The sequence below is a fragment of the Drosophila erecta genome, unplaced genomic scaffold, assembly GCF_003286155.1.
Source record: "Drosophila erecta strain 14021-0224.00,06,07 unplaced genomic scaffold, DereRS2 tig00000092-arrow-pilon, whole genome shotgun sequence".
Classification (NCBI taxonomy): Eukaryota; Metazoa; Arthropoda; class Insecta; order Diptera; family Drosophilidae; genus Drosophila; species Drosophila erecta.
Window position 1 is genome coordinate 7,674,335 of NW_020825207.1, and position 25,014 is coordinate 7,699,348.

General features: G+C 47.5%; 9 protein-coding genes across 15 annotated transcripts; 5 read left to right on the plus strand and 4 right to left on the minus strand.

Moving 5' to 3' along the window:
* The first annotated feature begins 26 nt into the window (after positions 1 to 26).
* Positions 27 to 1,048, plus strand: LOC6549054 (DNA excision repair protein ERCC-1). Its single transcript, XM_001975540.3, has 2 exons — positions 27 to 712; positions 773 to 1,048. Exons 1-2 carry the CDS (start codon positions 122 to 124, stop codon positions 959 to 961), a joined length of 780 nt encoding a protein of 259 aa, XP_001975576.1. The 5' UTR covers positions 27 to 121; the 3' UTR covers positions 962 to 1,048.
* Positions 1,016 to 2,255, minus strand: LOC6549053 (probable cytosolic iron-sulfur protein assembly protein Ciao1). Its single transcript, XM_001975539.3, has one exon. The coding sequence runs from the start codon at positions 2,120 to 2,122 to the stop codon at positions 1,115 to 1,117; it is 1,008 nt and encodes a 335-aa protein (XP_001975575.1). The 5' UTR covers positions 2,123 to 2,255; the 3' UTR covers positions 1,016 to 1,114.
* Positions 2,256 to 2,667: 412 nt separating this feature from the next.
* On the plus strand, positions 2,668 to 4,770 carry LOC6549109 (Hermansky-Pudlak syndrome 1 protein homolog). Its single transcript, XM_001975538.3, has one exon. The coding sequence runs from the start codon at positions 2,755 to 2,757 to the stop codon at positions 4,543 to 4,545; it is 1,791 nt and encodes a 596-aa protein (XP_001975574.1). The 5' UTR covers positions 2,668 to 2,754; the 3' UTR covers positions 4,546 to 4,770.
* On the minus strand, positions 4,715 to 5,890 carry LOC6549108 (transmembrane protein 177). Its single transcript, XM_001975537.3, has 3 exons — positions 5,665 to 5,890; positions 5,151 to 5,607; positions 4,715 to 5,089 (listed from the first exon to the last, which is right to left on the minus strand). Exons 1-3 carry the CDS (start codon positions 5,835 to 5,837, stop codon positions 4,757 to 4,759), a joined length of 963 nt encoding a protein of 320 aa, XP_001975573.1. The 5' UTR covers positions 5,838 to 5,890; the 3' UTR covers positions 4,715 to 4,756.
* A 199-nt stretch (positions 5,891 to 6,089) lies between these two features.
* LOC6549107 (U3 small nucleolar RNA-interacting protein 2) lies at positions 6,090 to 8,010 on the minus strand. Its single transcript, XM_001975536.3, has 5 exons — positions 7,831 to 8,010; positions 6,954 to 7,780; positions 6,696 to 6,893; positions 6,501 to 6,637; positions 6,090 to 6,442 (listed from the first exon to the last, which is right to left on the minus strand). Exons 1-5 carry the CDS (start codon positions 7,882 to 7,884, stop codon positions 6,204 to 6,206), a joined length of 1,455 nt encoding a protein of 484 aa, XP_001975572.1. The 5' UTR covers positions 7,885 to 8,010; the 3' UTR covers positions 6,090 to 6,203.
* A 621-nt stretch (positions 8,011 to 8,631) lies between these two features.
* On the minus strand, positions 8,632 to 18,349 carry LOC6549106. Of its 7 annotated transcripts, none has more exons than XM_015156888.2 (12): positions 18,158 to 18,349; positions 17,311 to 17,573; positions 16,164 to 16,289; positions 15,886 to 16,101; positions 15,492 to 15,821; positions 14,746 to 15,430; positions 12,744 to 12,975; positions 12,582 to 12,687; positions 12,416 to 12,518; positions 10,006 to 12,330; positions 9,473 to 9,946; positions 8,632 to 9,400 (listed from the first exon to the last, which is right to left on the minus strand). In XM_015156888.2, exons 2-12 carry the CDS (start codon positions 17,491 to 17,493, stop codon positions 8,658 to 8,660), a joined length of 5,523 nt encoding a protein of 1,840 aa, XP_015012374.1. In that variant the 5' UTR covers positions 17,494 to 17,573; positions 18,158 to 18,349; the 3' UTR covers positions 8,632 to 8,657. The 7 variants fall into 7 exon arrangements, with proteins under 7 accessions (XP_015012374.1, XP_026836593.1, XP_026836592.1 ...); XM_026980792.1 differs by having other exon boundaries at positions 12,744 to 13,008; XM_026980791.1 differs by having other exon boundaries at positions 12,744 to 13,023.
* Positions 18,350 to 18,416: 67 nt separating this feature from the next.
* On the plus strand, positions 18,417 to 20,747 carry LOC6549105 (cytochrome P450 6a22). Its single transcript, XM_001975534.3, has 2 exons — positions 18,417 to 19,943; positions 20,000 to 20,747. Exons 1-2 carry the CDS (start codon positions 18,878 to 18,880, stop codon positions 20,431 to 20,433), a joined length of 1,500 nt encoding a protein of 499 aa, XP_001975570.1. The 5' UTR covers positions 18,417 to 18,877; the 3' UTR covers positions 20,434 to 20,747.
* Positions 20,748 to 20,938: 191 nt separating this feature from the next.
* LOC6549104 (probable cytochrome P450 6a17) lies at positions 20,939 to 22,423 on the plus strand. The gene is made up of 2 exons (XM_001975533.3): positions 20,939 to 22,068; positions 22,128 to 22,423. Exons 1-2 carry the CDS (start codon positions 20,985 to 20,987, stop codon positions 22,385 to 22,387), a joined length of 1,344 nt encoding a protein of 447 aa, XP_001975569.3. The 5' UTR covers positions 20,939 to 20,984; the 3' UTR covers positions 22,388 to 22,423.
* A 408-nt stretch (positions 22,424 to 22,831) lies between these two features.
* Positions 22,832 to 24,677, plus strand: LOC26526619 (probable cytochrome P450 6a23). The gene is made up of 2 exons (XM_015157338.2): positions 22,832 to 23,982; positions 24,046 to 24,677. The coding sequence occupies exons 1-2, from the start codon at positions 22,896 to 22,898 to the stop codon at positions 24,465 to 24,467; spliced, it is 1,509 nt and encodes a 502-aa protein (XP_015012824.1). The 5' UTR covers positions 22,832 to 22,895; the 3' UTR covers positions 24,468 to 24,677.
* Positions 24,678 to 25,014: the final 337 nt, after the last annotated feature.

A 25,014-nucleotide genomic window follows, 5' to 3' on the forward strand; every position in this document is an offset into this window, starting at 1 on the left:
AATAATGCCTGAAAGCATACAATTACATAAAGTGGTGCAATCATTTTAGACTAAGTGCCGTCGTCACCTGATTTCTAATCAAACCTTGAGCTTTTTTGTTTGTTTTATTTGAATAACCGAAATGGAGGATTTCGATGATGACTCCTTTAACGATGTGCTGGGCTCCATGGAAATGCCAGCGGCAGCAAAGCAACCAAAAGTAGATGCTCCATCGGCTACAGCTGTGAATCCTGCTCCCAGCAACAGTACGGAAACTAGTGGATCCAGCAGTTCCGCATCCGGAAAGCCGGCTGCGAATCCGCACTGCGTTCTTGTGCACAGCAAACAGCGTGGCAATCCCATCCTGAAATCCATACTCAATGTTCCGCTGGAGTTCCGCGACGACATCGTTCCCGATTATGTGGTCGGTCGGACGTCCTGCGTCCTGTACCTCTCGCTGAAGTACCATAATCTCAATCCCGACTACATCTGCCAGCGTTTGAAGGTTCTGGGCAAGATGTACGAGCTGCGGGTGCTACTGGTCCAGGTGGACACACCAGAGCCAAACAATGCTCTCAAGAGCTTAACCAGGATATCGCTGTTGGCCGACCTGACCATGATGTTGGCCTGGAACGCCGAGGAGGCGGGTAAAATCATTGAGACGTACAAACAGTTCGAGAAGCGACCGCCTGATTTGATTATGGAGCGGGTGGAGTCGAATCCACATCAGAAGGTACTCATGATGAAATTCCACACTATCCGCCATTGTAATGCAATACCCAAATGTCCTTAGCTTCTCGCTGCTCTCACCAACATCAAGCCGGTGAACAAGACTGATGCGGCCGCCCTTCTTCACACATTCGGCAACCTGGGCAACATAATCAATGCCAGCGAGGAGCGACTCTCCCAGGTGATGGGACTGGGTCCCCGGAAGGCCAAGAAGCTGTACAAAACCTTGCAGGAACCATTCCTTAGCAAATAGAAATTTTCATTGTGTGTAACGCATTTCATAACCATGTATTGTACACTTCATCCATCATTTGAATACGAATACTTTAATTTGTTATTACGCAAACTGTACAAAAATTAGGTTCCAGCTTTACCCACTTAAATATACCAAACCATAATCGTTCTGTTACTCGGTCACTTTCCAAATTTTAATGGTGCCATCATCGCTGCAGGATATCAGTTGACCGGCCACCACTGGGTTCCACTGAACCGAGTTTACGTCCTGATCGTGAGCACCCTCCTCCGCAGTTAGCTGCTCAAACGTGGGTTCGTCTGGCTTGGAGTCGCTGGTCTCCTTGAAGATTCGTATGCCGTCGTCGCCACAGGCTGTCGCTATCAGACCTGTAAGCTTGCACCAGGACACGTCGTAGATAGCTCGCGAATGCTGGCCGGACAGTGTACACACGCACTTCCAAACGGTTTGCTGGTCGGGCGTAGCCACTCCGGCCGAATTTCCTGGATGGTATGCCTTCCAGATCTTTATTGTTGTGTCGTCACTACAGGAAACCAGGCGCTCGCCATCCGCATCAAAGTCAATGCCCCAAATCGTGCTCGTGTGGGAAGTGAGAGTCGCCGTGCAGTCCCAGTCGTTGTCTACGGGGTCCTCTGCGTACATTTTTATGGTGTTGTCGTATGAGGCGGAGGCCAAAACCTCCTTGGTCGGATGCCAAACCACGCGCTTTACATCTTGTGTGTGCGAGTTCAAAACGGCGGCGCACTCGAACTCATCATCGCCGGCCACTTCCCAGATCCACACGGACTTGTCCCGCGAACATGTTGCCAGTAATCCGCCGGACCGCGACCAGCTAACGCTCTTCACCTCGTTTTCATGGCCCTCCAATGTTGCGTTGCATTCGAATTCTCCCGAGGATTTCGACCAGATCGCTGTGGTGGCATCGAAGCTGGCCGAAGCCAAGTACTGGCCACATGGAGACCAACGAATCTCGCGAATTGTGCGTTTGTGGCCGTCGGATAGAATGGTCTTTGTGCTCCAAGTGCTACCGGTCAGCGACCAAATGCGGATGGCCTTGTCCTCGCCGCAGGATGCGAATACGTTGCCCTTAGGATGCCATGCCACTCCCCAGATGCGCCCTTTGTGGCCCTGCAGCGTGTGTTCCAGAATTAGACGTCCCATTGATGATCAAGTGCTGTATTAGTGGACAAATCACTGTCTGTCCAAAAAATGATAACACAAGCGCATGTCGCAAGAAGAAGAATGTCAGTTGTTGCCAGTATGGGCAAACGTCAGCAGAAGTCGTTCTAGCTTTATTTGCTCTTCATTGGAGATAATATCATTATACCCGTTACTCGTTGAGTGAAAGAGTATATGAGATGAGTCGAAAAGTATGTAAAAGGTGAGGGAGAACATTTCGACCCTATAAAGGATCTCTTAATTGATCTTGATTACGAATATGTATATTTGATATGCTTGGAAACGGCTGTTATACAAAACATATTAATCTATGAATTTGATTTGAATACGTTGGAACACACATATTTTCACATCAAATGTAGGCATACTATATTTTTGTTTTGTAATAAATGAATTTCGTTGAAAAAGGTGCCTAATAAAAAAAGCCAAATCTGACTTCTACTTCTACTCCTTTTATAGTTGAATTGCTCAGAGCTGAAACAGTGTTGTGCAACGCCGAATCCCAGCCTTCACCTCTTCTTATCAGAACACACTTCGCATTCCGTTACCCAGCACCAGTGAATCTGGTGAAAGTTTTGTTGTGTATTTAGTGTTTTGCCGATGCTGATAAGAAAATGAACGGACTAATTGTGTTTAACAGCGCCAACGACGTTGTGTACCAGAAGCTCAACGAGCCGCTGGCGCAGAAGATCCGGGGCGTGGCCACCACCCAGGGTCTGCTCCCCGTCGGTGCCGCCCTGGACAGCAACGTACTGCTCCAGATTTTCAGCCCCATCGTTGGATCTCAGCGGATTATGCAGTGCCAGTTCGATAATGCGTACTCCAGCCTGCAGTGTGAGCAGGGCTTCAATTTGGTATTCGGCGAACTTCTCGGCTTCACCTTTCTCAAGATCGGGCAGATTCCCGTCGAGATGCTGGGTCGCCAAATGGGTGTGGCCATTTCGCTGACGCGCTATTGTTACGGCGCCAATTTGTTTGCCGCCCAGGCGGGGGCCATGCAGCAGGAGCTGCTGACGCAGTGCCTCGACTGCTATGAGACGTTGCTGTGGGAGGAGGATCAGACGTACCTGCTGGAGGCCATGCCTAGGCTGCTGATCAACACGGAACTAAAGAGGACTATCCATCTGACGCTGGACGCCACGCTTGAGCACTTGCGTCAGCTGGGACTGCCCCGAGCCCATGCTCTATTGCTCGTCTCCAACAAGCTGGTGGCCGTGAACAGCACTCGGCAAGCTCTGCCGCTGTCTGCCGCCGACCTGCTATTCCTCAGCCTCATGTCACGCGCTTTCCAGGCGCCAAAGTCACCGTCACAGAGGGCTGTAGCTGTATTCCTGCAGGGTGTCTCCCACGATGTGAACTCTGGCTGCGTTCCCAGTATTGTGCACATTTCGCGCTTGCACGGCAACCAAGTTCTGCTGCAGGTCATCGAGTACGCACACATGCCACTGGCCAGCTGCATCTACGATTCCTTTTATGTGCTTCAAAAAATTGTGGCCGTGCAGCATCAGGGCGATTCGGATGCGCTGAAGCCCGCCTTCGAGAACCTTGAAACGTTTATTGTGCAAGCCCTGAACGCTTTAAAGAGGTACCTGAAACAGCGATCGGAAACCGATGACCTGGAGAACTGCACGAAGAAGTTCGCCGCCAAATGGGAAAATCTTCGCAAGATGTACACTGAGTACTTCAAGAACTTTGAGCGCGAGCTGCTGGTGAGAATCGAGTCCAATTTGCCCTCGTTTGGAGAGGAACTGAAGCAGATATTCACACTGGCCTGCTGCGACAGCTCCAGTGTCCATGAGCTGGATCAACTCTCTGATACAGCAGCGAATGTGGAGGCCAAGCTACTTGAGTTCGCTGAATTTCTGGCCGTTAAGGCCGCTCGTAACATATCCATTGATGCTTACTTGGAGGATTTCCCGGGTCTGGTGCACTTCATGTACGTCAACCGCAGCCGAGGAGAAATGCTTGCTCCGGATCTGCGACCCAACCAGCTGGTGCCAAAGACAAAGCTCTGGAGCATGGTGGAGATCGCGAGGAATTACCTTAAGAAGGGCCAGACCACAGTGATGTGGAAGGACAAGGCATTCCACTACTCGTACTTTCTCTGGTTCGAGGACATGTCTGGTGGCGTTCTTAGTACTGTCGTGGATTTGCAGCATCACTTTCTGGCCACAGGGGCAGCCAGTGGCAATGGTTCGAAGTCTCCAACAGAACCAGGTGCTCTTACAATGGATTACTACCATGACCTGGCGGAGTTGTGCTTCCCCAAGATATCGCCGGCAAAGGTGCGCGTCTACGAGTTGTATTGCATTCATCTGGGACTGGTCACCGCCACATGTGCCGTGGAGCACGCCCGTCGCCTGGTAGCCACTATCAGCGATGTTGTGGGCGAGGAGGCGTTTTAATTGCATTGACCATCGGCGTCAACCTATCATTCCGTGCAACATTACCAGAGTTAGAACATGATTTCTAGTCAATTTTCGAGACTCCTTCGCGAGAAAATCCGATCGAAATTTTTTAGGTTAAGGACAACTATCCACTGTTATAGGCTACGCAACAAAGATATTTGTAAAATAACTGGAAACATATTTTCTTTAATCGTAACAATAAATGTGATTACTCAGTTTCAGGCTGTTGCACCTTCTTGAGTTCCTCCAGTTTCTCCAGGAAGAAGGATTTTCGTGCCGTAAGTGGCATGGACTTTTGGCGAATCATATAGTTCTCGTTGCCCAGGGCAGTGTAAATGTCATTTCCAATCAGCTCCCTCAGCGCGATGTTCTTCTTTAGATGTTTGTCGTAAAAGCTAGCTCCGGCCGCCACAAATTGGGGACCCATGCTGGCCAGCCGCTGGTCAATCTGTGCGTCCGTGGCTACCTGATTAAAGTCTTTCATAAAGGACCAGATTCCCAGGCCAAAGAGACCAAGGATGCTGTAGAGCACAAAGCGGACCTGGTAATTGTAAAACGGATTCAGTTAAAGTTTTTAAAAGTGAGAGAGCTTGGAAACTCACGCTTCCATGGCGAGCGAAGAGATCTAGCCGCAGGTTGAGGTAGTGACCCATGGTGTACACCATGAGAAAGCTAATGCTGGGGAAGATGGAGTTAAGAAGTACCCGATAGGTTTGCAGCTGCAGCACAGCCTTGCTAAGACCGAAAATCTGCTCATCCTCATTCAGAACGATGGCCTCCTCCAGCAGCTTTCCGCTGGGCAAACTCCAGTTGATCTGTTTGTCTCTGAAGCGAATGTCTGCCCGCTTAATCTCCTCCGGATTGTTATATGCATAGTTCACTGGTATGCCCAAGGCTCCACCAAATCGCAACTTAGTGGTGCCCGCCTGGAACACATCGAATCCAAAGACGGTAAAGGGCTTCACGAACTTTCGCTCAAAGGGCGTCAGTCCCAACTGATCCAGGGCCTTCTCCAGGCGTTGCTGCACTGCCTCCGGCACTGGACGCCCCACGCCATGTCTACGGAAAGAAACGGGTGTTAGAATGGCTCCCAGTCAGCAACATTTTCTCACCCACTGGTAGCACTGCACGAAATCGCGGTAGTATTGTAGGCCAAATGTGTGCGGCAGGAAGTTAGCCACAAAGAGGCCCACTGTGGTGCTTCCCGCGGCGTAAAATACCAGTTTCCGGCCCCTTTCAGTCTTAAAATAGGAGAAGAATCCTCCACCGGCTTTTATTTTCGGCTGCATTTCAGCACTTGTTTTGTAACACGGCCAGTGTGACCATACCTGGCTATGAAATAAGCCCAAAACAGCAACCTTTCGCGCTTTCCTTAAAACTGATTGAAATTTGTATTTTTAATTTTTTCGATTTTCTCCCCTATCAGATACCCTTTACTATATTAGTGGTAGTGCTAGGGAGCAATTTAAGAATAGAAAATTGCAGTGTCTTTTTTTTGAAAATAAAAGTTAATAACGAATAAAGTAAATAAAATCTATGTGTATGTATGGAAGTATGAACCTTCGGCTGAAGATACAAATGCTTTTTATGTATAGATTTTCAGGCCGTTTCTTGTTACAAAAACTATACAACTTTACTTAAGCTTAGAAGTTAACCTAACTGCTAGGCGCGCTCTGCAACTTAACGTCGACTACAACTACTTGGTTCTTGGCCTCCTTGAGTCGCCACCAGCGACCGAGGCGGTGCTCCTGGCCGGTGGCCACAAACAGCTTGGTGCCATCGCCATTGAAGGCCAGTCCGTTGATGAAACCAGCGATGGATATGCTCTGGATGAGGTGCATTTTCCGCGCGTTGGGATTAGTCTGCCAGAGGCGGACGCAGCCATCACAAGAGCCTAAGAGCATGGATATTTAGTCATAGTTTGCAGTTAGTAATAAGACAATAAGCCTCACCTGTTGCCACTAAATCCGTGTTGACCACCACAGCAATGGCGGTTATCCAGTTGGCCACACCATTATCACCCACTCCGTGCGCCAGTTGTGTTGTACAAATGGGCTTCTTTTTTAAGGCGCTCCATAGACCGATAGCCCTGTAAATAAATCGCTTATTACTACCTTGCCGAAATAAGTAGGCAGACTCCTACTTACCCATCCATGCCTCCAGATACAAAGTGCTCATCGTTGAGGTACTTTACGCACTCAATGCTGTCTTTGTGTCCATTGTAGATCAGCTGCGATTCCTCAGTGATCTTCCAGATGCGCAAGGAGCAATCCGAACCGCCAGCGGTGATGGCTCGCTCTCGACTGAGCGCATCTATGCTGGTTACTCCTGTTTGGTGACCGAATCTGAAAGGAAGGTCGCCTTAAAAGTCGGATACTAAGGAGATTATTTAGCATTCTACTCACAAACTTTCCACATAGGCCATCTCATCCAGGGACCAGATTTTCACCGACCGATCCTTGGCTGCCGAGTACAAGTCATGTGTGCCTTTGCGAAAGACCAGACCGGCCACAGAATCCCGGTGGCCTTTTAGAGTCTTAATGTGCTTCATCGTCTGCGGACACCAAATTTGAATGTGTGGGCCACCTTCGGCCAAGGCCAGATACTTCATGTCCGTGGACAGGCATATGCTGATGACATGTGAGCGCCGCTTTTTGCCCGTCTCTGGCTCCTCTCGATGCGGCAGAACATCGGATTTGTCCAGCACCTTCCCCGTTTCCGTGCACCACTTAAGCAGGAACTGGGATTTGGCGCCGGTGTACAGGAATTTACCATCCGCACTGAGTGCCAGGGCACAAATTGGCGTGTGGTGGAGTTTGTGCTTGAGGATGTGGCTAGACTCGCAGGTCTTCAAGCTACCCGCAATGTTGCGCCGCAGTTTGCCCACGCTGTCCAAGTACTCCGTTTGCAGGCGCTGCTCCACGCTCTGGCCCAGCTCCCGGTCTTCGGCGCGTTCCGCCTCCTGCTTCTCTATCTCCGACAGATACTGTTTGGCCAGACGCAGGCGCTTGTCCTGCGCCGTTTCCTCCTCGCCCTCGTCGGAGGAAAATGCCAGGGTGTTGCTATCGCCGCCCAGATCGCTGTTGTACTCCTCATCGTCGCTGGCTATCTCCTCGTCCTCCTCCTTGGGACGGCGCTGCTTCTTGGGCACTGGTCCGTCGGCTGCCTTACCCGACTTTCCCAATTTTCCGCCTTTCTTGAGCGGTTTTCCTTTTGTTGTTGCTGCGGGATTCTTTTGAAAGCGTTACAGGTGCTGCTGTTTGCGCCGCTCGATTCGCTTACCTTGCGCTTCTTGGTGCCCTTGGCGCCTGGCTTGAGGAAGAAGGAGGACGACATCGTGCAAAGTTACTGCGTCTGCGGCTTTAATTCAATATTTCTGATAAAAAACTTAATTTAAACGAAGAAACGTGCCCACGTGCATGTATTAAAGCGCGTGTCCAAATTTAGTACTTTTGCGGAATCAGCTGTGTGGCGAGAGCACATCTGCAGGCTGAGTGCTATGAAACGGCGTGAGAGCACGGCAACCCTAAAATGGGCGCCAATTCGAAAAGCAAGGAAGTATATTTAAATACAATTAAGTAGATCAACTACATACTTCATCGAAAAAGCAGCTGCACATATGAAAGAACGAGGTTTTTAGCTTGATTATATACCTTTATTTGTTAAATATCGACTATTAATCAACTAGCAACTAAAAATCATAATTGAATCAATTAAGTATGTGCTTTTCAATTCATTTTGTTTATTGTTTCCGCAAATTGGCATAAAAATAGTACACATTAGTTAAGCTTGATGTTAGTGGTCAAAGAAATGTGACTTGTTTGCTAGTGTTATAAATGTATCACAAATTATGTATACTCTGTTTTTATTCTGCAAGTGGGTTTTTTTTATTAAATTTTGCCAGTTCTTGTTTTCGTTAATAATTTATTTATACGAGTGTGAGCGCGCCGGATCGAAAAATATTTGAATACCTACAGATCGCGAGGCGCCGCTCTCCGGCGGCAAACGTCTCGTTGGCTATCTAAAACTAAGTAACGTGTAAAAGTAATTGTAGTAAAAATGAATTAGGAATATCGCCTGCTCCTCCCTCCACTCAGGCGTGCGATTTTTTACATGATCGAGCACAGGCCCGAAGTTTCGATGCCGTTCTGCACTTTCTTCGTCCGCTTCAGTGTGACGTTCCGCAGCGCCGGCTTCAGTTCCACGACAGGCTCCGGATCCGGATCAACTGTGGCGAGCGGCGGAGTGGGCGATTTCCGGCTGGCCGTCTCCGCCGGAAGCGTAGCAGCCGCTGTGGATGCGTTGGCAGTAGTGCTTCGGCCGGCATTGTTGCTGCTGCTTCCGCCGTAATTGCTGCCAATTACCGAGATCGAGCTGATTACGTTGGAGGGCGTGCTGGTCGCAATCTTGGGCACGAACGTGTTGCCGCCGCACAGCACTGGAATGGTGGAAATGGTTTGAATGGCGTTCACCTGCTGGGCAGAATCTGCTGCTCCGGATGCACCAACAGCTGCTGCTCCTCCTGATCCACCGATGACGCTTATGGCCGAGACTTGCGAGTCCGTTGTCGTGGTGTTGGAGGCACTATTATGACTATTACTACTCGTATTCTTAGTGATATTTATCTTTATTTTATTAACTATGCTAGCCAAAGGTAACGCCGGACCCACTGCGCTCAGGTTATGCGTGGCCTCCTGCTTCTCCCCGTTCAATTCCGCATCTGTATCGACGGTTACATCTCCCTGCTCCACCTCGTCCGCCTCATTGGCGGGCAGGGAGAGCGAGGTCACCGATGCTGGCCGCTCGATGGTGGCCGGCGAGGCTGACGAGCCGATGGTGTGTGTTTGAGTTTCTGCCAGGATGCCAGATGATTGAGCAACTAAATAAGATACTGAGGGCAGGAAGGTGGTTTTGGATAACTTACCGCTGCTGTGAATGGAGATCTCGTCCTCGGGCAGAGGTAAAAGCGAAACCACCGTGCCCACGTCTTCGAATCCATCATCTTCGTCCTCCTCATACTCATCCTTGGGCTCCTCCTTGATCTTTACGTTCAGTAGAGCAGCCCTGGTGGCGTCATCCATCTCCTTCTCCACATACGTGTCCAGATCCGTAAAAGGAATGTTTGGCTCTTGGATCTCGACATCCGATTCGTTGGCCGATTCGTTTTGCGGCTGTTCACCCAGCTGAACCTGATCTTTCTCCGGTACTTTTGTCTCGGAGTTGGACTCTGTCTTGTCCTGTGACTCGTTGCCCATGTCAGCTCGTGTCACGTTTCCCGGAACATACTCGTCCTCATCGTCGTCGTCGACGATTTCCGTGACACTGGGCTCTTCATTGGGCAGCACAATGACATCATCATCATCGTCATCGAATATGGCTTGCGATGCTTTGGGCACACCTATTGTAAACACGTTTAAAACAAACTTTCTTATTTGCATTCATTTAATCTAAACCCACCTTCATCGTCGTCGTCCTCCACTTTGATCAGTGTGTCCATGGCATTGTCATCGGTGTTGTTCATGTCCACATCCTGGTCCGACTTCACCTCTGCTGGTGGATTCAACGAGGCCTTGTAGTCCTCGTAGCATAGTGGATGGTAGATCTTGTCTTCAACACGAATAGCGCTTCGCAGATGCCACTCCTCGAGCTCTTCGTTGTAGAACTGCTCGAACTTCTCGTGGCACATGTCACAGGAGTGATCCACATCATCCGTTCCGGCAGCACACGTTGGCACGGGTGAGTCCAGCGAGCGTTGTTGAGAGACCTCTTCAAGGGCCTCAATGCCGCCCGGCTGGCCCTGAGCCTCCAGGAAGTTCTTTTCTCGCTCCTCCACATCTTCGATTTCCTCGTATTGCCTCCAGTCGTTGAGATCGTAATACCATCTTCGCGAGGTGGCTTTCCTTGTGGAATCCCGCTCCCTTCTGTTCTGGCGGAAGTGCCAATCTAAATGCTGGCTGTACTTAATTGTTTGCTCTGGCGGGAACCGCACTCCACAGCTGCTGCACTGCATTCCCAGGTAAAGGACAGCCACCACCGCCGCCTGGCGGGTCTTGATGGTCTCTGGCTTGCGGAGATCGATGCGCTTGATGGGCTCCATAGGGGGACCAGCAGGCAGTGGAGCAGGAGCTGCGGTTGCAGCTACAGTTGCGGGTTCGGTGGCAGAGGTAGTTGGCTCCTTGGCCGCTGATGAGTCTGTGGCAGGCAGAGTTGGGGCTGCAGCACCACCACCACCACCAATTATTCCCGACGAGACAAGCTTTTGGAACAATTCATTAATGTTCAAGCTCTCCAGAGCAGCGGCGGCTGCTGGTAGGGAAATGGGGGCAACAGCAACTTGGGCGGGTTTCGGTTGCTCCACCACTGGCGGTGGTTTCACAATAATTGGAGGCGGCTTGGGAGGCTCAGCAGGAGCATCAGTCTTAATGTACACCATGTCCGCCACGTGGGTTTTTCCTGCAATGACTCCTTTGGGCAGCGTGCCAAATCTAATGAAGCAGCTGCGACCGCCGTTCAGCATCATTCCTTTGGGAAGACCACCATACTCGATCTTCTGCAGCTGCCCGTCGAGCAGCGCATATTGGAAACTGTCCACAAACTGCAGCGAATGCTGCTCGGCGCCCAGCTGGAAGGTCTGCTGTCTGGCGTCCAGAAAGAGCGGCACTATGGTATGTGCATCTACAATCATATTGATCTTGCCTACAACTAGATCCCTTCGCACTCGGCCAATGTCTACGTTGGGCGGTGGTCCCTCAGCCTTGATTATATGCAGCTTGTTTCCAATGGGCACGGACACTGGTGGACCGCCGAAGTAGATCTCGTACCAGTGCTCGTCGATGTATAATTCGCGCGAGGGGAAGCCAAACCGAATCCGGTGAAGCTGTCCATCCAACTGAAACGGCTTGTAATCGTCGTTGAAGCAAAGCGGCAGCGGTTCGTTGTGATCAATGATGATCACTCGCTGACCCGGCTGGAAACCGATTTCATGAGGCTGATCGCCATCCATGAAGATAATGGCCACCTGGTTGTAGAAGCGAATCTCTTTGGAGCCACCATCGATCGTGATGCTTCGCACTACGTCAGCCATGGGATTGTCTAGGGAATTAATGGCCTTAGTCATGGTCACCGGTGGCACGGGTGGCATGCCAATCATCGAAGGCGGCTGCGGTGGTGGGGGCACTGCGGACTGGGCCAACACCATTGCTGGTGGCTGCTGCCAAGGCATGCCACGGAATCCAGACTGAGGCTGAACGGGCTGGATGCCACCCCGCTTGTTGTTGTTATTGTTGGCATTGGCATTGGCCAGTTGCCAGGCAGTGCGTTGTGCTGCCACCGGATCCACTTGGTCGCCCCATTTGCTGGGCTTGCGACGCTTAATATCCCTCTTGGACTTATCCCTTTTGTTTGGGGGCTTCTCCGGTGCAACTGCGGGCTGATCGTCGTACCTGGGCGATCCATCGCTGTGCGGCGAGCCCATAGAATGATTTTCGTTGCCCTTCAGCTTGGGAATACGTTTGCGGAGTACTGCATCTCTGGCCGCATTGCGCTCGAGATCGTCGTCTCGGCGCCGGGATTCTTTTATTTTGCTGTTCTCATTGATGGCCACCACTTTTTGGACAAGATCCTTGTACTGCTCCTGATTCATGCTGTGATTCTCAAACATCTCCTGCGCCTGGCTGAGAATGGTGCGCACCTTCTCGTCGTGCGCCTCCTGAGAATCGTCGTTGACTTTTAGTTCCGCCAGCTGCTTAAGGCGCTGCGACACGGCCTGATCCTTGGCCTTGTCTAAAGGGAGATAAGTAAGTGAAATATTAGCAAAGTACTCAAACTACTGCCACATTATCTTGTATGGGTATCACCAGATACTCACCAGATTTTCCCTGCTTATTCTGGATTCGAGCCGAGTTGGCCAACTTGGCGCGCAGTTCCTCCAACGTTGCCTTCTTGGGCGGCGAGCCAGATTTCTTTGTGGGCTAGGGAGCAACGTTAAAAATGTAGCCTTACGTAACAACCATCTAGGCGTATACCAATCCTACCTTGTCTACATCGCAGTCGTCCATAGAATCGTCTTCGACTACAATAACTCCTGGCTTGACAACTGGGATCTCGCGACGCAGATCCACATCCTCACTGCCAAAGAGACTATGAAGGCAAACGGTGTTAAGACATGTTCTTGAAGGACTTGGAGAACTACTTACGCGTCCAGCTTGGTTGACTTGCTGCGCTTGTGCTGCGGCGGTTGCTCTTCGCCATCGATCTCGGGCGGTAGTGCGTCGGCGGGACGTTTCTCGGCGGCACCAGATGCACCTTGCACCTGGAGCAACTTGGTAATCGACTGCTGCAGGGCGTCCGATACATTACCCTGCGAGGAAATAGACGAGGACGAGGGACTGGGCGACGGTTGCCTGACTAGAGATGCTGCTGGTGATCCTGAAGTCGTGGGATTTGAGTTGAGCAGTGATACTGTTGATAGATTCGCTGTAGATTTTTCTAATTTATTAAACTGTTTTTGTATTTTGAACGACACTTTTGCGGGCAATTTGGAAGTGGACGCGGCTGATGGGGAGGCGTTGGAGGCGCCACTAGCTTGTATTATTGTGCTGCTGATGTGGCCGCTATTTGTTTCCTTCTTGTCGAGGCTTTCCACTGAGTCGAATGTCGGAGGAGGCGGCGTCTTTGGCCGCCTCAAGTCAATGTCCATACTCGATACATCTATAATCGGCGGACTTGGAGGAGCTGGAGGATGGCCTGGTTCGAGTATTTGAAATGTAGCTAGAAAATTGATTTTGCTTGTGGGCTAACGTTCTTTTTTTTGTTTTCTTACGGCAGAGGAAGGTAGTTTTCAGATAAAAGCAACAGAATAACAAAACGTGAAGTAAATAAGGCAGAGAATTCTAAGCAAATAAAATCGGGAAACTGGTTGGATAAATCATAACGAAATTATAAGGGGACAGGGCCAACAAACACCAGGCACAACAATCAGGCTAGAGAAATTGATGAGAACTAATGCATAAATAATAACTTAGGGAATCCATGGGCTCCGTTGGGGAACCAATGCGAAATCTAGGTTAGACTATAAAAAATAAATAGTAATCAATATTAAAAGGGATAAAAGTGCCGTTCTACAAATACAAAACAATATAAATACATATACAAATTCAACTAGCTGGCTTGTATATACAGTGAAGCCAACTACAACGTATGCTTAAAATAAAAGTAAACTTAATCTGGTTCTAGATGTTCGTTCCATTGACTTGGATTTTTGTTTTAAAATGTTTGTTCACTTAGGGTTTACACGGTTGTTAACAAGAAATTAAAACTGCAGTCTTTATTTTATTAAGTTTCTCTTCATCTAATTATTGTTTTTATCAGTAGGAAGTTTAAGGTACAAGAAATACTTCACAGTTAAATCATTTTGGTTTATTTTTGGTTCGCTTTCAATTTAGTTGTACTTATTGGTTTGACATTCACAAATCGAAAATCGTCATTAAAATCACAGCTAAGGCGGCACCTGGCTACATTTTGCATTAATTAAAACAACTTGGAATGCAAAAGGTTTTTAACACATTTTATTTACACTTTGGTTTCGATTTTTTAAACTTGTTAGATTGTTCTAAACGACGCTTAAGTATTTATAAAAAAATATATCATAAATATTTAATTAATGGTTGACGGTTAGTTGCCTTAAAAACGAAACAAATTCCCCCTTCCCAGTAAACTGGGCCAAAAAACAACGTAGGAAGAACCAAATTTCAGCAGTTAGCGGAATCTTTTACAGACATTTTTGTGTCAATAATGTTGATCGGTAAGGTACTGGCAAGAGTAGATTTTATAACCATCTCAAATTGTTGTCCAGTAGGAATTTAATATGATTTAATACAATCGAGTGTTGTTATCTATCAGAATTGAGGTAAAATCTATAGAGTTAACATTCCAATGTTGGGAACGCCACCACTTGGGTATCACAGTTGTACTTATCACAGACTTCGGTTAGAGCTGAGCAGAAGATTTCCACTTGTCAACCACATACGGTCCAACCAAAACCCCGCCCTTCCACCATCCTAAGCCATCGAGTGCCGCCATTCTGGTTGATACTTTCTAAATTTTCAACTAAGCTGTCTGTAGCTCTAGGTACCAAGTCAAACCAGGCTTGGTTTTTCGCTAACAAGTGTGAGATTAGAATTAAAAGTTGTTTCTTACGTTTCTCTAAATCTTTTGGTGCTTTTGCTGCTGCTGATGATGCGCCCGCCAGTGGTAAGGATGAAGGGGCTGCTGCCCTGCTCTCTGGTGACTTGCTTCCAACTCCGCTGCGTAAATCGACGTCCATGAAAACTGGAGATCGACTGCGGGATCGTCCAGAAGATGTCTTTCCTCGCGACGAAGATGATTTGTGCGACGTGTTGCGCTTGGATTTGGAGGGCGAGCTACTTGGTGAGCTGCTCTTGCGTTTCACAGATCCCGAAGGAGATCCATTGCGAATATAGCGATCCGAATCCTTAGTCGAGTTCTTACCGGATCGCTTAACTGGAGACTGGTTGGAGTTGTTGCCAGTGACGCCCTTGTGTCGAACATCAGAGCCCGACGATGATGAGGAAGCCGTGGAGCTCTTTGACTCACTTCGTTTGCGGCTCGACGAACTGCTGTGGCTAGAGTTTCCACCTTTTCCGGAGCGACTGCTGCTGTTGCGCATAGGCGATTTGCTGCGCGACCGACTAGATTTCTGTGAGGAGCTCGATTTGGACTCCAGCCGAGGATCGTTTCGTGCCGGCGCAGCTGGATGTGAGGACTGCGACTGCATCTGGCGCGCTAGTCTCGGATCTCGTTGGCGCACCGAGTTCAGTAGTGCCGGATTAACTGGATTGACTTTTGGTTTATTGGCAAAATGCTGCAAATTTCATAATTGAATTAGATTCTGAATAGCTTCCACATCACACTGCACAATTTACCTGCTGAGCCGCTGGCATGTTATTCATTATGGAACCAACATTGCCCATTGCTCCTGATGCTCGTTGATTACGCACTGCAAGACTAGGATCTGCGTTTGGCGGGCGAGTAGCAGCTGCAGTAGGCGCAGGCATGATAATTGGTGCCCCGGCCATCGCATCCGTGGCTTGGTTCAGCTGACGCTCCTGCTCCTCTAAATGCTTTTTGGTTTGCTCCAGCTCTAATTCCAGTTTGCGCTTTTTCAGCTCCAGCAACTCACGGGTTTTTGCTTGCAGTATCTCCTCCATGTCGCTGGGCATTGTGGGGTTAACGGGCATCACAGGAACCATACCCTTTGCGATTGAACGGATATATTGGTCAAACTAAAGCCGTTTTTGAATTATTTAGTGCGCTTACCGTTTTCAAAAAGTCTGGATTTACATGAATGGCCGGATTGACGTGAATTTTATTAGTTGGCTGTTTGGCAGTAATGGGCCAGTTGTTATCCAGACGCTTCACCTTAACATCCAGGGCATACATCTTGGATGGCGGGAAGACCTCGTTCCAGGTCTGACGCAATGCGTACATGCGTTCCCGCACCTTCTCCAAAACCTGCGACTGTGAGTGCTGGACCTGCGGAAATGAATTAACATTAATGAGCCATGGGAAGGCCGTATGAAAATGATTGCACTTACCGATTCAAAAGCGTGGAGGAATATGTTGACTATGCATTGTCCAAACAACTGGACGTAGCTGCTTTTCACATTCTTTATTATCGAATCAATTAAATATAGTATGGGCAATTTAAATTCGGGCGCCACCTGTTTGAAGTTTAGTAAAATAGGTAAGAAATAAAGAAGAATAAGTGTCTACGGAACGTCGCTAGCGGAGTTTCAAACAGATAGATTGGAAGAAAACTAATGAGACAGGCCGACTGGACAACACAACAGCAGGGTCAGCGGTCGTCCACCGAAGTCATCCTCCTCAGCTGGTGGTGGGTGCCTCCAGGGCAAGCCGGTCGAACTCAAACCAAATCCTATCCTACAGAGAAATATTTTCCTAAGCATGGGCGGTGAATGTGGAAACGCGGTGTCTAAGGATCTTCAAACATTAAGGGTTACAGTGTTGGCGTATGATGTTACAAGGTCTGTTCCCTTTGCCGAGTGAATGTGAATGAAAATCGCAGTGAAAATGTGACAAAATAAAGGGCTTTACTCTATTCTTACGTATTACGGACATATATTTTTTTGGTGCAGTTTTATTACTTTTACCAAAACTTGCGCTTTTCTTTTTGAAATACAAAAATTGCTGCACATCAATTTGTGTGATTGATTGTAAGCAGTCAAGGTTTTTGTATAAAATAAAAGACAATTTGGTGACGATTGTTTAAGCATTTTCTCTTTTTATTTATTTTTCAATTATTTTTTTTAAGGTTGTTTGTTATTTCTTAGCTTTAAACTCTGGGATCCAAAGTAGAAAGAAATAAGAAACGAGGAGGTTGGTTGTTAAACTTCTTACCTTTGTAGATGATTAAAAGCAGTCACGTTTTAGAACCCAAATTATGAGATATATACTAAGATTATTAGGAACCTATTTAGCACTTGTGCCACAGAGCTTGCAGAAAAAACCAACTGAAAGAACCACTGAGAAACGCATAACGCATTTGGAAGATGCATGGCCTTCGTTGGGTTTCTCTGCAATCAAACGGCAATCGTAATCAATAAACTGCACATTCTATCACAATTTCGATATGGAGAATCACTTTTTGTGTCGACCTTCTACTAGCTGTGTGTAAGCTGGAGTGTCTTGGTTGTTAAGTAAATACGCTTTTCTTTTGTTAACCTGGCTGATGTAATATTCCACCACTTTAACTATGATGTGGGCGTAGTTGATGTTCTCCTCGGCAAGCATCGTGAGCATATTGATCAGTGGCTTGCTGTTGCAGTTGAGGTCCTGAAGACTGGACAGGTACTCCTCGCCGATCCTCCGCTCATCGTCGCGGTAGTTCTGAAATAGCTGCTCCATTGCGGTGGACACCGTATTCCAGATCTTGATCCTGATATCGATCAAGTTATTTGGTTTGAATCGCAGTTGCTAGGTTTCGACTGCAAGGGAAAATATAACAAGGTAATTAAATGACATGAAAAGCAAAGGAAATTTGACTGAAATAATTATTGGGGATATTTTGGAAGAATGACACTCTTAAGACTTAACACTGCGATTTTTCTAAGCAATTATTTTATTTGCAATCTCTAGCATCAAGGTTGGTGCAGAGAAGATAGGTCTAGCGCCATAGCGCCAGATAATCCTGTATATAGGGTATCTATGTAATTCGTACCAGACGTAAACAATCACGCGCGTCCACAAACACAAGGTAATCTTTTACATACATATGTATATACACACTCACGTACGGACTGACGACGAAAATTCAATATGGCGACCATGAGCATATTTTCGCATGTGTGGCCTGCGCAAATAAATTAACCAAAAAAATGCTTATGTTCGTTTTCGTTGCTTCGCATTACACGCTTTCACGAAATATTTACGTTTTAGTAAAAATGTTTAACTGGATTTAACAACGTTTTTTGCAGACAAAGCCACGTTTGTGTTACAACCACATACACACGCGAGTTTTCGGTCCGATTTCAAAGTACTTTTTTACACTGCAGAACATTGAGAAATATACCTTTTTATGCTAATACATTTGTACAATCACTGCCAGACACTTTTGCGAAGAAAAAAATTTCATAAAAGCACTGTTAATATATAAAAATTAGCGTTTGAAAACTCTCACGTAACTACTGCGATGTATTTTTGATAAGTTACACTTCTAAGTGTGACCGTAGGTGGGATATGGAAAATATACACCAAATACACCAAGAATATACCGAAAAAGTATATTTTACCACCGCGTTGCCAGCCACTTAAATAGATTTTTTTGAAAAAGTATTTTTATATTATTATGCATATCTAAATTGCATTTCCACTAGCTGAGTAACGGTTATCTGATAGTCGATCAACTCAACTGTAGCGATCTCGGAGGAGTATATAATAAAGCTGCCATAGAAATTGGAATAAGAAAAGATAATAATATTTAAGAAATACAAAATTCTTCTGATATAGGCTAACCATATTTTGAGCACTGACAAAACGAATCATATATTGTTAAGATTTCATCTTCAAGGCGGACGTTCTACAGTTATCTCTCACTATATCAATTGCTCAAACTTGATTCACAGTTAAAAGCTCTCAAGTCGACTTGTTTTTCAGTGAGCCGAGGCTTTGTGAGACGAGGTTATCTGCCTGGGTCTGTTTACACTACTGCAGCTGATTGATTGGAAGCGAGGCGAATAGAAGCGTTGGAGGCGTCGGAGTTCAGTTGAAAGTGAATCTAATTGGGGAGAGGATGCTGGATGTAGTGGCTCTGCTGCTGATTGCCCTGGCAGTGGGCTTCTGGTTCGTGCGGACGCGATATAGCTACTGGAGTCGGCGGGGCATTGGCAATGATCCGGCCCGGTTTCCCGTGGGTAACATGGAGGGGTTCCGGAGAACAAAACATTTCATTGACATAGTGACCCCAATCTATGAGAAGTTCAAGGGCAATGGAGCACCCTTTGCGGGTTTCTATATGATGCTGAGACCAGTGGTCTTGGTCACAGATCTGGAACTGGCCAAGCAGGTCCTCATACAGGATTTCGCCAACTTTGAGGATCGCGGCATGTATCACAATGAGCGGGATGATCCGCTGACTGGCCATCTATTCCGCATCGATGGGCCCAAGTGGCGACCCTTGCGCCACAAAATGTCGCCCACCTTCTCCTCAGCCAAGATGAAGTACATGTTTCCGACGGTCTGCGAGGTGGGCGTGGAACTTAGTCAAGTTTGCGGCGAGTTGGCGGATAACGCCATGTGCGGAATCCTCGAGATCGGTGATCTGATGGCTCGCTACACTTCTGATGTCATTGGACGTTGTGCCTTTGGCGTGGAATGCAATGGCCTGCGGAATCCCGAGGCGGAGTTCGCCACAATGGGCAGGAGAGCCTTTTTAGAGCGTCGCCACTGCAAGCTAATCGATGGATTTATAGAGAGTTTTCCGGAAGTGGCCAGGTTTCTGCGCATGCGCCAAATCCACCAGGACATTACGGATTTCTATGTGGGCATCGTCCGGGAAACAGTGAAGCAGCGGGAGGAGCAGGGCATCGTGCGGAGCGACTTTATGAACCTGCTGATCGAAATGAAGCAGCGTGGTGAGCTCACCATCGAGGAAATGGCCGCCCAGGCATTTATATTCTTTGTGGCTGGCTTCGACACTTCCGCATCGACGTTGGGATTCGCCCTGTACGAGTTGGCCAAGCAGCCGGCACTGCAGGAGAAGCTACGCGAGGAAATCGACCAGGCTCTGAAATTACATCACGGGGAATTCACCTATGACTCCATGCAGGAGCTGCGCTACATGGAACTGGTCATCGCAGGTGAGCCTAACTCGAAACTAATTTAAATAGTATTGCACTAAAACTTAATCCTTCAGAAACGCTGCGAAAATATCCCATACTACCGCAGCTCACGCGGATCTCCAGGCATCTGTATGCAGCCAAGGGCGATCGTCATTTCTACATCGAGCCCGGCCAAATGCTCTTGATTCCGGTCTATGGCATCCATCATGATCCCGCCCTGTACCCAGAGCCCCACAAGTTCATCCCGGAGCGCTTTCTCGCCGACCAGTTGGCCCAGCGACCCACCGCCGCATGGCTGCCCTTCGGCGATGGACCGCGAAACTGCATTGGTATGCGGTTTGGCAAAATGCAGACGACCATTGGCCTGGTCAGTTTGCTGAGAAACTTTCACTTCAGCGTCTGTCCGCGAACTGACCCAAAAATTGAGTTTCTCAAGTCCAACATTCTGCTGTGCCCAGCGAACGGAATTTATCTAAAAGTCCAGCAGCTCAGCCAATTGAGCAGATAGTGCTGCTTATCAAATCACTGTCTGGATTGTATTGTAGTGTACATTTTACGTACACAATCATATGTTTTTATCAATCAACGTAGTAGTACAGTAAAACTGTTGCATATCTAATCAAGCGTCTTGGTTGAGTATTTCAATCGTCACTGGCTTTATCTTAGCATTTCACCAGTGCCAGGGACTTTAAATAATACAATCTCGTTGTTAAATTTCATGCTTAGTTTGTACTTTTTGCCAACGTTTGTTGGCAAAGCACAAACTGATCCGATACGCGAAAAATAAAAATAATGTTTGAATTCGCTCTATTTATATTTTATCGATTGCGTAAGCGCCAGCTTGTTCATATGGAGAGATTGTATGTATACAACCATTGAGGCAGTGCATCTGATTCCCTAATTATCATTTATCACGTTGAGAATGAGCACTAACCTTAAGAGAAATCTGAGAACGAGTTTTTTTGTTGAAAACAACACACATGAGAGAACGGCAAAATGAGCGAGACCTTTGAGCCACTTTAAATTTAAGCGCAGTTTCCATTGGACTCTGGATGCGAAATGTTGTTACTGGCGCTGATCGTTGTATTACTATCTCTGATCGTCTTCGCGGCCCGTCGACGTCATGGATACTGGCAGAGAAGGGGCATTCCGCACGACGAGGTCCACCCACTTTACGGAAACATCAAGGACTGGCCCAATAGGCGCCACATTGCGGAGATATTCCGGGATTATTACTTGAAATACAAGAACTCCGATTACCCATTCGCTGGATTTTTCTTCTTTTTCACCCGCACTGCTGTGGTCACCGATCTGGAGTTGGTCAAGAGGGTGATGATCAAGGACTTCAATCACTTCGAGAATCGGGGAGTCTTCTACAATGAGATCGACGATCCACTTTCGGCCACTTTGTTCAGCATCGAGGGTCAGAAGTGGCGTCATCTGAGGCACAAGCTGACACCCACTTTTACGTCCGGCAAAATGAAGAACATGTTTCCGCTCGTTGTGAAAGTTGGCGAAGAAATGGACAAGGTCTTCAGCAGTAAAACCGCTGCGGGTCGCAGTCAAGTCTTGGAGGTTGTGGATCTGGTGGCACGGTACACCGCCGATGTGATCGGCAACTGCGCATTCGGTCTCAATTGCAACAGCTTGTACGATCCGAAGGCTGAATTTGTGGCAATTGGCAAGCGGGCGATCACCGAGCATCGCTACGGCAATATGCTGGATATATTCCTGTTTGGATTTCCCAAGCTATCGCGTCGCTTACGCTTGAAACTACACATCCAGGAGGCAGAGGACTTCTACACCAAGATCGTGAGAGAAACCATTGACTACCGCCTGAGGACGAAGGAGAAGCGAAATGATTTCATGGACAGTCTGATAGAGATGTATAAGAACGAGCAGTCGGGAAATTCGGAGGATGGTCTGACCTTTAACGAGTTGCTCGCTCAGGCTTTCATATTCTTTGTGGCTGGGTTCGAGACGAGCTCCACGACCATGGGATTCGCTCTATATGAGCTGGCCAGGAACCAGGATGTTCAGGATAAACTCAGGAAAGAGATTGACGGTGTGTTCGGCAAATACAAGAACGAGTTCACCTACGAGGGAATCAAAGAGATGAAATACCTGGAGCAGGTTGTGATGGGTAAGTTCTATATTCGAATGTTATACTTGTTCGATTTATTTGATGGCTATCGCTTTCAGAAACCCTGCGGAAGTATCCAATACTGGCTCATCTAACAAGAATGACTGAGACCGACTTTTCGCCAGAAGATCCCAAACAGTTCATTGCCAAGGGAACTATTGTTGTGATAGCAGCTCTGGGCATTCACTATAACCCGGAAATATATCCGGAACCGGAGAAGTTCAAGCCGGAGCGATTTACGGATGAGGCAATCACGGCGAGAACCTCCTGCACCTGGCTGCCATTTGGGGAAGGTCCACGGAATTGCATCGGTCTTTGATTTGGACTGATGCAAACCTGCGTTGGATTGGCCTACCTAATCCGGGGTTATAAGTTCAGCGTTTCCCCGGAAACTCAAATACCCATGAAGATAGTCGTTAAGAACATTCTGATATCGGCCGAGAATGGTATCCATCTCAACGTGGAGAAGCTTGCCAAATAAGTTTTAAAGCATAACATATACAGATCATTAATAATAGTAGTTTTTAGTTGTACAATAAACGCGGCTTGACTGTTCTTAGTCTAAGTATATTCAGACTAATTTACAACTGTTTTTATATCGGTTCCAGACACCCTTTAACTAACCTTTTTAATGTGCTACATGTTAGGCGAAGTGTTTCAGCTGGCAACATCACAGAACGAGGCATACACACCCAAAGCCATAATATTCGCTTTATCGAAAAGCGTCTGGGGTGAGTACAATCGAAGAGATTAGAAGAGAACGTTCGGGTATAAAGGCCGTATCATTTCGAGTGGGAATTCAGTGTGGAGCTGACTCAGAACGAGACATGTCGCTGTTACTAACGCTGATCGCGCTGCTAGTGTCGCTGCTTTTGTTCGTGGCCCGCCGACGTCATGGATATTGGCAGAGGAGGGGTATTCCCCACGATGTGCCCCATCCCATATACGGAAACATGAAGGACTGGCCCAAGAAGCGGCACATCGCGACGATTTTCCGGGACTACTATTTCAAGTACAAAAGTTCCGATTATCCGTTTGCCGGGTTCTACTTCTTCTTCACACGGTCTGCTGTCATCACCGACTTGGAGTTGGTCAAGAGGGTGCTGATCAAGGACTTCAATCACTTCGAGAATCGCGGAGTCTTCTCCAATGAGATCGACGATCCACTTTCGGCCACTCTGTTCAGCATCGAAGGTCAGAAGTGGCGTAATCTGAGGCACAAGCTGACACCCACTTTTACGTCCGGCAAAATGAAGAACATGTTTCCGATCGTAGTGAAGGTTGGCGAGGAAATGGAGAAGATCTTCAGTGCCAAAACCGCCGCAGGTCAAGGCCAAGTTCTGGAAATTGTGGATCTGGTGGCACGATATACGGCTGACGTAATCGGTAATTGCGCCTTCGGTCTGAACTGCAATAGTTTGCACAATCCCAAGGCAGAGTTTGTGGCAATTGGAAAAAGGGCGATCATCGAACGTCGCTATGGAGGACTGCTGGATTTCCTCATTTTTGGATTTCCAAAGCTATCACGCCGCTTGCGGCTCAAACTGAACGTGCAGGAGGTTGAGGACTTTTACACTGGAATTGTGAGGAGCACCATCGACTACCGGTTGAAGACCAAGGAGAAGCGTCACGACTTCATGGACAGCTTAATCGAAATGTATCAGAAGGAGCAGGCGGGCAACACTGAGGATGGCCTGTCCTTCAACGAGATTTTGGCCCAAGCCTTTATCTTCTTTGTGGCCGGGTTCGAAACTAGCTCTACGACCATGGGATTTGCCCTGTATGAGCTGGCCCAAAATCAGGACATTCAGGATCAACTAAGGGCGGAGATCAACAATGTTCTGAGCCAGCACAACAACGAGTTTACTTACGAGGGAATCAAACAGATGAAGTACCTGGAACAGGTCGTCATGGGTGAGTGAAATCACGCAATATCACAAATCCATGCCTAATTATGATTCTTATTTTGTGCGACAGAAACCCTTCGCAAGTATCCAGTTCTGGCGCATCTTACGCGTATGACCCAGACTGATTTTCTGCCGGAAGATCCCAAACAATTCATTGCCAAGGGAACTATTGTTGTGATACCAGCTTTGGGCATTCACTATGACCCGGAAATATATCCGGAACCGGAGAAGTTCAAGCCGGAGCGATTTACGGATGAGGCAATCACGGCGAGACCCTCCTGCACCTGGCTGCCATTTGGGGAAGGTCCACGGAATTGCATCGGTCTTCGATTTGGACTGATGCAAACCTGCGTGGGATTGGCCTACCTAATCCGGGGTTATAAGTTCAGCGTTTCCCCGGAAACTCAAATTCCCATGAAGATAGTCCTTAAGAACATTCTGATATCGGCCGAGAATGGTATCCATCTCAACGTGGAGAAGCTTTCCAAATGAGAGTATACCTTAAAATTTATAGGGATTTTGATGTTTTAATATTACGATTTTGCTCTGGCATGTATTCACGGCTACCTTCTTAAAGCTCATGTACCGTATATATGTACATATATGGGAGTAAAGCTTATAAATACTGAGTAACTTGTTCAACGTTCAACATTTTAAAAAGTATTTCAAATATAAGTTTTATTAAAAAAAATGAGAAAACTACTAGGACCCCTCTTGTTTCTTGCTCATAGTAGTTTATTCTACATGTATTATCTACGTGGTAATGCCCTAAAAAAATGTGGAGATGTTGAGCTTTTCTGCCATAAGCAGCACTACCTGGAAGTAAACAGTTAAGATTTATAAATAAAAGTAGCGAGCGATAGCTGGTGGGGAAGCTCTTCTACATGAAAGCCGCGCTTGGAATTGGTTTCCCAAATCAGTCTGCTCGAAATGGCGATCCTGCTCGGTCTGCTGGTCGGTGTCCTTACCCTCGCCGCTTGGTGGGTGCTCCAAAACTACACCTACAATACCAGCGAACTTTGGAGAACGATGCCGCTGG